An 11,233-nucleotide genomic window follows, 5' to 3' on the forward strand; every position below is an offset into this window, starting at 1 on the left:
TTGGTTCGTCTAGAAATATGACCAAGAGTTGTCAATTTCTAAACCGTATCATTTAACAATTAAATCTGAAACATAAGCGAAGAATGAAAACTCAAGTGAGCTAAAATAAGACAAAAACAGTTGTCTCCCTTATACATAAGAATTTGATGGATTTCGCAATGGGACAATAATTGTCCCCCTTCCCCCTACCGCAGTTTGTTTACCCGTTGCTAGGAACAACGAAAGTTTGTTCTTAAAGTAAACCCAATAACCCTATAGATACAACTTGAGTAAATATCGGATATCCCATGTATGGCACGCCAAGATTAACGTTATTTCCTTTTAGTTCCTGTCGGAGCCTTGGGGTATAGCCTTTGGATTTTCAGGTAAGTGTTTATGCTCTGATCGGTTTAAGTTTGCTTATAATTATGTTTTGATATAATTATGAAATATCAAAGTGTGACAGTTTATGTCTTAACCTGAACGACAAAGAGTTGTATGGAGCGTATGTAAGTAAACACATGTAAACAATGCAACATTGACGTATCAAAATGTGCATCAATGATGGATACTTGGAACTGACCGGCCCATACACAAATGTATGTACGTGTGCCTCCAAAGCTCATGTCTAAGTTTGTTTTTTTGAAAATGACAGTTTTTGTGAAAGGCTCTTTATATTTCATAAAATTTCGAATAAGCAACCGTGTTTGAGTGTTTTTTCTGTCTTGTTTTCTTTAAGATTGGATTGATTACTTAAGTATCCGACACTAATATGTTAATTCTGGATGCCGTGGGATAGAAAGCTTTTATGTGTAGAAAATGACTATATATAATTTGTACCTAAAATAGCCGTACCTAACACATCAGCTTTTTGGCCATAAAGATTACAAAATAGATAATTTCACGTCTGATTTCGATTGAAAAAAAGAGCAAACATTCAAACAGCAAATCAGCAATCAGTGTCATATAACATAATCCTCATCCTACATAGGATCACTAGGCATCATAATTAATGGGGCTTTCAGAAAAAAGCTTCTGTGTGGGTCGGGTAACTTTGATAAGAGATACGCCTGAGTATACGTTAGTGAGGCTCTTCCTTTGTTTGTAGAAGGGTCTTATGAACGTAAATGTACAATATGTTACCACTTTTGTTGAATAACACTGCGCGGTAGTTCAATAAAAGCTATATAGGCACGATATGGAGTCGTTGTGAATCATACTATATCAATACAAGAATCAATAGCAATTATTATTTGAAAAGGAACTTATAACGCATCTCTGTTTGAAACCCGGTCAGTTCCGGGAGCGGTTGTATCCGGGTGCCATTGTGTGCAATGAATGGCCGCCGCCTTGCGTCCCCGGGGGTAGCCCACATACGCGGTACTGTTTACATAGAACAAACGTGAACATTTATATAGATACAAGCGTATACAGCTACTGGTCGTTAAAACCATGGCAAGCACAAAAATAAATGAATAAACAAACAAATATATACATAAATAAATACATAAATAGATAAAAAGATGAATATAAAATAAATAAACAAACGAACGAACAAACAAACTCACGAACAAACAAACAACAACTATTCTCTTAAAGAAGTTCATGCAATGCCCAGTGCGTCAAGAATGAAGATTTTCAGCTAATATTTCACGAAATTCTGTTCGAATACAACGCGTTTGAAGTGTCGCAATGATAACTGGAAACGGGCAAATTGTTGACCCAGGGCTACCTGCTCGTTATTGTTTCATTATTTTTTATTGGTGACTAAAAGAATTCGTTCAGACATTTTCTGGCCATATGAATACATAGCAAGCAAATGCGTTGAAATAAGTGGTAATATTTTAAATACATTGCAGTTATCATGTTCATCGAAGATTTGCAATGTAAATTACTTTATAACTTGTAATAACTCTTGTACTTTTAACATGAGCCCACACAGGGGGTCCAACGTAAATTATTTTTTGCGGAAATTTAAATGAGGACATGTTCGGATTTTAAGGATATTTTGATCTGGTAAGTAGGTTTATACCACTGTTCTTGTAATATTATTACGCTTACACGGAGGCCACACGTGTAAGCCACTCTCGGTTGTATAACCTATGTTTCTAGAGGCCTTAACAAAAAAAATGAATGTATAAGCTGAAAGATTGTTTGTTTACAATGTGAAAATAACTGTTTTTGTTAAGGCCCCTAGAAGCATAGGTTAAAAAACCGAGTTGCCTCCGAGAGGCGTACTGATTTTACTGTAACAGTGATATAAACCTACTAAACAAAAAATCGCCATTTTGTTTCGCATTGAAAAAGTCCCTCACTTAAATTTCCGCCAAAAATAGATTGCCACAGACATCGTAATTCTATGAACAACTTTGCGAACTTGACGCAAGTGTCTTGGCTACAATGGTCCTGATAAATTATTCAGTTCACGCTGAGATTTTATTGTTGATTGTTCACTAGCACAAATAGCCATTAAGTCAGTGGATGAATTTTACATGAGAGAACAATTAAACATTGGAGTATTCCTACCCGAGCATGCATTTTCAGCATCTCTCAAAACAATGACAAATATGGATTGTTGTTCGTAATTGTCACACTATTATCACCTCACATATTCAGGTGGCATTTACTGTTAGCTTCTAAGTCTTTGAGTTTGACCAATGTGTTCAGGATTAAACTATATTCAACATATTTTATTGTGGGCGTAAAAACACTGCTTTACAGAAATTAAAAAAAAAAATCACTAACTTCATATTTAATTCTCCATATGTGTAAAATTCGCTTTCAAGGTGATGACGCCGCAATATTCTTTCGCAAGTGCTAGCGCCGCATCCAATGAGTGACGCTGATGAGGGCGAGAAGGCAGGGTGTATGAAGATGCGGATCGTGGAGTACCATAACCACAAGACCCTCCTGGGCCCCTGCCTCATAAGCTTCAGTCTTCCCTTGCTGATTCCTGGTGTCACGCTTACTGTCGTCGGCTCAGTGGACAATGACGTCACGTTCCAAGCGTTCGGAGGATGGCACATTGCCGGCATTGTGATATTGACTATAGCTCTACTTCTCTTGCTTTGTGGCATCTTGCTAAAATGCTGCTTTAGACCAATTATTAGTGCAGACATCGAAAAACATTTGACTCCTATGCATTCTCGTGTCACTGGGAGTAAGAATCTTGGTTATGAAGGCGAGTCTGTGGAACATTTAGGTGCAGTGCTCAATAATAAAGTAGGCCATCACGATCCGGCCGGCTCACATCGAGTTGTTTCTACTCACGACAAGAAAGAAGTGCCAAACAAAAGTAAAAACAATTCCAACATAGGTAATACTGACAATAAGACTTCAAAACCCCAGGTACCAGTTTCTAGTGACAACCAGCGTTCTAGAAAGGATGACGTTGGAACAAAACCATACAACGAACGTGCAGTTGATGTTGGCGACGAGCTGGACGAAAATAAACGTAATCGCCATACCAAGAAACATCGAAATGACCATCCTTCTACGCCGATTGGACATGATGGCGAAGTGACGTCACACCCCTCTGGTATCATTACAAAAGTGACGGCGTCGATTACTGCTGAAGCCGAGGCGTCGGCTCATTCCAGCGACCCGGCTGAAAACTCGTCGTATGTATAACTTTTATGATCGTTAACTATGTGATTATTGTAAGATACAACACATATCTGATTTAATTAACACTAACCACGACGCTTTTACATGTGAACGGTGGTTGCGTTTGGAATGGGCTTATGTTTTTTTTAAACTTTTAAAACATAAGTATTTTTTGTCAGGGTTTTACTTTTAAATTGATTTTTTTTAATTTGTCCAAAAACACATCTTACACGTCCGTTCCACAGTTTATGATGCCGTTAATAAAGTAAATTTGTTTTTTGTTCAGACTTTCGAGCAGCGATTTAAGGATACGTTTATAGAAAATTATGGTACAAAGAAGTATATATATATATACATATATGGCGTATTTTGATCACATCAGCAGGTTACATCACGGTAGGCGCATGTACATGTTTAACATGATAACACAGCACCTTCCATTTAATGTAATATATTGTTTCCTTATTCAAGCACACAAACATGGAATGCTAAATAATATATTTTTATTCCCCATTGTTACTGGACTTCAGAAAAAAATGGAGAAAAACAAATTGTGTAGGTACAAACGCTTGTGGGTTCGTTTTCAGACATTACTAGGTCTAGTTCCATGTTAACGATGGCACTCTGAGTGACCGCTGGTGCAGACAAGAGTACCGCGAGCGGCTACAAACGCTCGTCTGTTATCATAGTTTTCAGTCAAAAAGGAGTATAGATCAACAAGTAAAATTCAGAATTCCGTGCCTTGCTACACATAGGTGCAATGTCCCTGGCATCTTGTGTACTGATTTGGATATCTTGTATATGTTTTGAGTAATGACCATTGAAGTGAATGTTTTGAAAGCCTCCGACGCTGACCAAGGTTATCACATTACCACGATAGTTTTCTTGAAAAAAACCCACCCCAGACGAGTTGGAAAAAAATCACCACCAGCAATACTACAATAGCAACATAATAACGCAGTAGCATTTAAGCTTTTAAACAAGTGGTCACCAGAGTACCGTATTAATATAGTAGACATTCATTAGCTTTTGTCTCTGTAATGCTTTCATTTGAAAGGGATTATTGATTTTATTTTTTCTACAAGTACAGCAACGTTTAAATTGATGTTGCCACACTATTCCATTACGTTTATACCTTTTAAATGTATGCACGCACCTTTTACGTTGATAATGTTTCAGAAAATAGGAAAACAACCGCACTGAAAAGGTTTGCATATTATTCAAAGTGTATCAATTGGCAATCGACATTATTTGCCTTTGACCAGCTTCAAAATATATATTGTGCGCCCACAGAAACTGTTCAAGCTAATAAGCCCTCCAGCTTCCATAAACGTGCCAGTTCTTAAACAGTCCTGAAATGTTTTGACAGTTTTAATCTTCTTTATATTTTATATATCTTTAATATTTTGCCGCATGTGTGTTGTTTTCATTTTGTTTTTCTTTTTTCACGTTTAATTAAAAAACTTCCATTCTTCCGTTTATAGCAGTTTCTAGATTCACTTGCATGTTGCATGTATGAAGTTCTACAACAAATCCACACATGTGCACCCTTCTCCTTTTTTATTTTCGTATTCTAGTATAAACGGAATAATGAAATAACATATGACTTATATGGCTGAATTCATAATTTAATGCGTTTCAAGTAAGAACTCAGCTAAGATGCGACCCATAAAATAGTTCGTATATATAGTGTTATGTCGAATCGTGTTATAGTTACATACTCGTTCATGCCTAGGTTTTATTGAATATCAATACTTATTATTGATCCACAACCATTTTCAGTTTTATCCCGGAGGTAAAGAAAAAGAAAAAGAAAAAAAGAAAGAAACGCAATAGCAATCTTTCTAGCGCCTCCGTGGCCCAGAGTTTGGCGGAGGAAACTGAAGGGAAACAGACGACAGGGTCACGTAATGAACTTCCGGTGTTGCGCTCCCCTCCAAATGTCCAAAAGCAGACAGACAGCACTATAGAGGAGAAATCAGAGGATGCAGTGTTGACAGAGACAAGATTGAAGGACGAAATACGTCATAGGCCCGCGCTGGTTAACGAGGGGGAATCACATCACCACTCGTCACATCTCCATGTTCACTTCCCGAATACACCGGAAGTTACGTCACGTTCACCAGAACGCGACGAAATCGATGTGTGATTTAAATAATGGGATAAAATCATTATTTGATATTAATATTATCTTAAGCTCACATATCATTTTTTAAATGCTTTGTTATTATTATTTGTATATACAAATGTACTGTTTCACCGTTTGTTCAGACCAAGTTGTTCATCAGGGTTCAATTGGTCGGTTATTGGTTATTCATGGGCATTTTCATCACTTTTGTATTTTTTAATTATCTAATTTGTTTTTTATATCTTAAAGATAAAAAAAGTTTTTTTTATATATGAAACCTTCACTGTATCGAAAAAATGCTTGCATGTTCATCTTGAATTTTTCATTCTGTTACTTATGTTCAACTGTGATATATAATGTTCACTTATATATGTACATAGTATTATAGAAATGCATTCCTGCTGGACAGACTTACATGTGCTACTTTTATGTTTACGTTTCTAGCGATATTTATTTTTAATAAACATGACTAAAATTGAAACACATACATTTTGTATTTGAATACCATATTGAAGAATTATGCGGTGATGTCGTGCTGATAAACACTACGTTGACCTTCGTTACCATTATGGTCATACCGTTAATGTTGATGACAGGGCCATCCAGTTCATCTGTCCACACTTTGGTATCCGCTTTCTCATAGGTTTGAACCAAGAAAAATAACTTGGCATAAATGGTCCATCACAGGAAAACGAGGTTTTTTTTGCATTAAACACCAGTATGGCCAGGATTATTGGCCAATATAGTGGTGTTATGTTACAAAGTTCGTATCCACTATGTACCTTTGATACGCCGCATTTTTGGTAGCGATGACTACGATTCCAAACTCGTTATAGGTACGAAATTTGTCGCTACCAAATTACGGTGTAACATGTCTTTTAATAACAGTGGTGAATGTTTAACCACGGAAATAAACGTGGGCCGTATGTAATGCTACGTTTACACTATGTTCCCGGTGGCCACGGCAGCCCCGTTTTAGACAACCGTGGAGAAAACGGGATAAACGTGAGACAGCGCGGGGGAACGGGATATGCAAACGTGACAGACCGTTATTGCCGTGCATGCCGGGCCAGAATTTTAAACTGTCAAAAAATTTGCCACGGCAGCCACGGTGTGGATGAGAAACGTAGTAGGTCGTAGTAAAACGGGGTAAACGCAATGACACGTGACAGTACGTGACAGTACGTAATAGGCCGTTACACAACTTATAAATCGTCCGTAGGGGTGCGGGAATAATATGTAATCCCCGGCATCTGAAGTTCCTTTCTAGTTTTGTCACGTTGTGCTTCGTTTTGTCAAGGTTTTCGCGGCAAGCTAGGGTGGACGATAGCCGTTTCGTTACGTTTCATTTGCGGTGAAAACACAAAATCTTCTTCATCTTGGGAATTCATGTTTACCTTTCGAAGTATTCTGATACAATGATTGCTGTTGCCTGGGGGATTTTCTTTATACCGTGAACACAAACGTAATCCAAAGCTCTGCGGTGTTCGCGTTCGATGCATAAGAGGCCTTGACAAAACGTGGAAAACGCATCAGACCTGGATGAAGACGTGAACAACGTGAGGGATCCTATCAGAACGTATCGGACCGGGACGCAACGTACATGCATCCCTGGTAGACCGCGCCCGGACCTTAGTGCGCCTTGGACGAACCACTTTTTCGCCCCTACGGCTTATCACGGTTACCTTGATAAAACGTGAGGAAACTTAGCACAACCTAACAAAACTTGTTTATGGAGACAAAAATGGCCAAAATCCCACGGCGAAATACGTTTCGGGCAAACGGGGCTGCCGTGGCCACCGGGAACATAGTGTAAACGTAGCATAAGACTCAGACGTGAGGGCACACTACCAATAGACCTTAAGCTGCCAATTGACCCTGCTCTCCCCCAGGGGGAATTTTGAAGGCTATGATTTTCCAAAAGCTTATGCAAAACGCCACAAAATGGGCTATGTTTACGCTCTGAGGGATGGGGAGTTACAGAGTAACGGACATTTAAACTACGTTACCCTTAATATATATTTTGTTAATTTTCGTTACCAATATTCTACTTATTACTCCATTTATGATGAACGTATAAGAGGTATATAGTTGTTAAATCATTGTTGTTAATTTCATTTAAGGTTTTCTAATATTTTAAACAGTAAAAAATGGTGAATATTACGTAACTAATAGAATGTAACATAAAAATAATGATTTGTTTACAAATAATATTTAACACAGAGTACTTAAACAGATAAAATCCCATTAGACAGTGTGTGATAAAAGAGGAATGCCACATTTTTACATTTTAGACATTTTTGTCAACAAGCTCTTAAATCTCATTAAGACTGTGGGGATAACACGTTAGTCATTTACGTTACTTTCAATCACAGGCATCTGAATCATTGTTTGTCACTAAAATATTGTTTAAAACCATTTTGGGTACATACAATGAGATAAACAACACATCTGAAGATATTTAGTGTCTTTGATATACAAAAACACTAAATATCTTCAGATGTGTTGTTTATCTCATTGTATGTACCCAGAATGGTTTTAAACAATATTTTAGTGACAAACAATGATTCAGATGCCTGTGCTTTCAATTATACTTTTAATAGAAATTCATAATTGTAAATACTCAATACAAATGAAACAGTAAAGTTATATACGCTATATATTTTGGTTTTATTTATCATTTCAAACCAGAAATATAACATACGTTATCATATATACGTTTGTTACTTAAACAGAAGTAAAATTATCTAAAATATACGGGATATATCTTATAGAATTACTAACAATTAAATGTTGTTGTCGTCCTTCGATCTAAAATGTGACCGAAATTTGAGCGAAATTGATTTATCGTTTTTGATCCCATACGCTTAAAAAGTAAGAGCAATTGTAAATAAACTTTCGTTTATAAAATATATTTTATGAACAATATATAAAGAATGGAAGAATAATTACATTTGTTTATGTTTATGACGTAGAATGCTTTCTAGATTATTGAAACAGCAAAGTTACTGCCCCTTGATATGAATATGCCATGTCAACACAGAAATTTTACAGAAGACTTTTCCATGTCAACTGGATAAACAAGTGAGGTTTGTGCTTATGAACAGCTTTACATATGTTTATTATCTAACGTAACGGTAAAGAAAATGGTTTAATTCTGTATGCTAACACCATTTTAGTTCAAACATTATTTTAAATCGCATTATTTCATAAAAAAGTAAACAAATAGACATACACACATATTGTGACTGACTGAAAGTGCAAAATCGCACCAAAAGTATTACTTGTTATTGCCAAAATGAAAACATAAAGGGATTTGATGGAAAAGCCATGCCTGTAAATTACAATTCAAGTGGATAATTTCTTAGACTTGCATTTGTACTTGAAATGAATGGCAATTACAATCAACAGTTACGGTTTTATTTACAATTTGCACAAGCAGGTAAGATTGTTTGTGTTTGAGTTTATGAATTTATAGAAGTTTTTCTTTCAGTTCACGATAATCAAAGATGGAACAACCAGTGCAATTGAAAAGTCAGCATAAATTGAAAAGGAGCTCCCCCACAGATAAAAATGGTAAACTATGTATCGCACATTTCGAAAGCACTGTAGATGAACAGATTGGTGGTTTGACAGAAAGTGGATTTGACAAACTGCACGAAATTGCTAAAAAAGACTAAGCTATGTTTGTCCTAAAACTAGACTTGAAACTATATCTAAAAGTTTACCAGAAACATTTGATCAAAAACGACGTGGAACACATAGACGATGTTATCAGCTGTTCACAAACATTAGTAGAATTTCAAAAAGGGAGTCAACAAAATCTACATGTACCACAGACGAAAGTCCTCCAAGTACGTCGAAGCGAAGACGATCTTATGCTGATGCTTCATGTAGTTTAGTTTTGTTTCCGGCAGACCAATGCTTGTTTTTTGATAATTAAGGTGAAGGGCGAAAAGCAATTTTTAACAATATGTGTGACAAAGAGCGCCGAAAATTCCATTAAAAATGCTGCTACGGACAAATGTGATAATGTGTGATTTGTAAAATTCAAGATCAGAATTTAGTGGCACGGGAGGTGCACTATCACAATGCCTGCCGTAGACAGTACATAAGAAAAAACACTAGACATAAATCCCATAAAAATTCAGATTCGAAGAAATCACAAGAGGCTCATAATAAAGCTTTCGAACACATGTGTGGATACATAGAAACACATATTCTCGAAGGTCAGAACGTCGAAAGACTAACGATGCTCAGGGAGCGGTATCTGACTTATCTGTTAAAAAATCATCCGACGGTGTATAATGAGAATTACAAAACTTACAAACTGAAAGATAAGTTGGTGAAGCATTTTGGAGTTGAATAATCTTCTGGCAGCCTGCCTCATCTAACACAACATCTGAATTGGTATATGGTTCAAATGTGGAGGGCCGAGCTGTTGAACGGGCATTTGAACTTGCTTCGTCAGATGAAAGACGCCTTATTGAGTCTGCAATGATATTGAGGAGGTATATTGTTGACAGCAGAAGACATTCCAGTCAAATGCTATGGCCGCCGTCTTCAGAGTGGTTACTTTCAGGTGCACGCAAACCGCCGGATATACTCATTACCTTAATGGTTAACTTGATTTCTGGAAAATCCGAGAAGTATATGACAACGAAAACAGAGCGTTTTGCCACATCTTTCTCGGAAGATGTGTGCTATGCAGTCACACAAGGGGAGTGGGTCATGCCAAATCACGTACTTCTACCTATGACCGTAAGGCACTTGACTGGTAATGCTGAACTTATCACCATGCTAAACCGCTACGGTCACGCGCAATCATACACCAGAACTATGGAACTTGAAACTGCCATGTGTAATGCAGTGACATCGTCAGAGTCGGTATTGCCACCAAACATATCAACTGATAACAACTCTGTATTACATTTGTGCTGGGACAACTTCGATATGAATGAGGAGACGCCATAAGGATCAGGCACAACAAACTCCACTCATGAGATAGTTATTCAAGAAGTTCTAGATCAGACTGATGCTGTGGTTATCGAGAGCCAAATGCCAAAAACAGGTGAAAGGACTGTTAAACCAAAACCAGTTAACATAAAACCGTGTTATGCTAAAGCTAAAGTTGAATAAAAATTGGAGATAACAAGACGTGATCCCGATTACAATTTTACAGTCAGTGAAGTAAATAATCAATCCATTGTGGAGTACATGGCACCAATAAATGTTTCCATAAATGAAAGTTCAACAGTCCAGCACATACTAGAAACCTCACTTGCGGCCAGTCAAGAAGTAGGACAAGATTACGCCATTGTAACCTTTCACCTCGCTTTTGCCAAGAAGGCATATTCTCTGGTGTGGCAATACGAAGAACGTTTCAGTTAAGTGATTGTTCGGATGGGATCATTCCACGCCATTTGCTCCATCTTTAGTACAATTGGAAAGATGATGAAAGGTAGTGGCTTTTCTGAAATTGTAATCGAGGCTGGAATTTGTGCAAGTGGATCGCTTGAT

The 11,233-nt window shown here is 37.2% G+C and overlaps 1 protein-coding gene across 1 annotated transcript; it reads left to right on the forward strand.

Moving 5' to 3' along the window:
• Positions 1-250: 250 nt before the first annotated feature.
• Positions 251-6,182, forward strand: LOC128221169 (uncharacterized). The gene is made up of 3 exons (XM_052929644.1): positions 251-365; positions 2,766-3,599; positions 5,368-6,182. Exons 2-3 carry the CDS (start codon positions 2,812-2,814, stop codon positions 5,732-5,734), a joined length of 1,155 nt encoding a protein of 384 aa, XP_052785604.1. The 5' UTR covers positions 251-365; positions 2,766-2,811; the 3' UTR covers positions 5,735-6,182.
• Positions 6,183-11,233: the final 5,051 nt, after the last annotated feature.

This window comes from Mya arenaria, chromosome 2 (assembly GCF_026914265.1).
Source record: "Mya arenaria isolate MELC-2E11 chromosome 2, ASM2691426v1".
In the NCBI taxonomy this organism is placed as follows: domain Eukaryota; kingdom Metazoa; phylum Mollusca; class Bivalvia; order Myida; family Myidae; genus Mya; species Mya arenaria.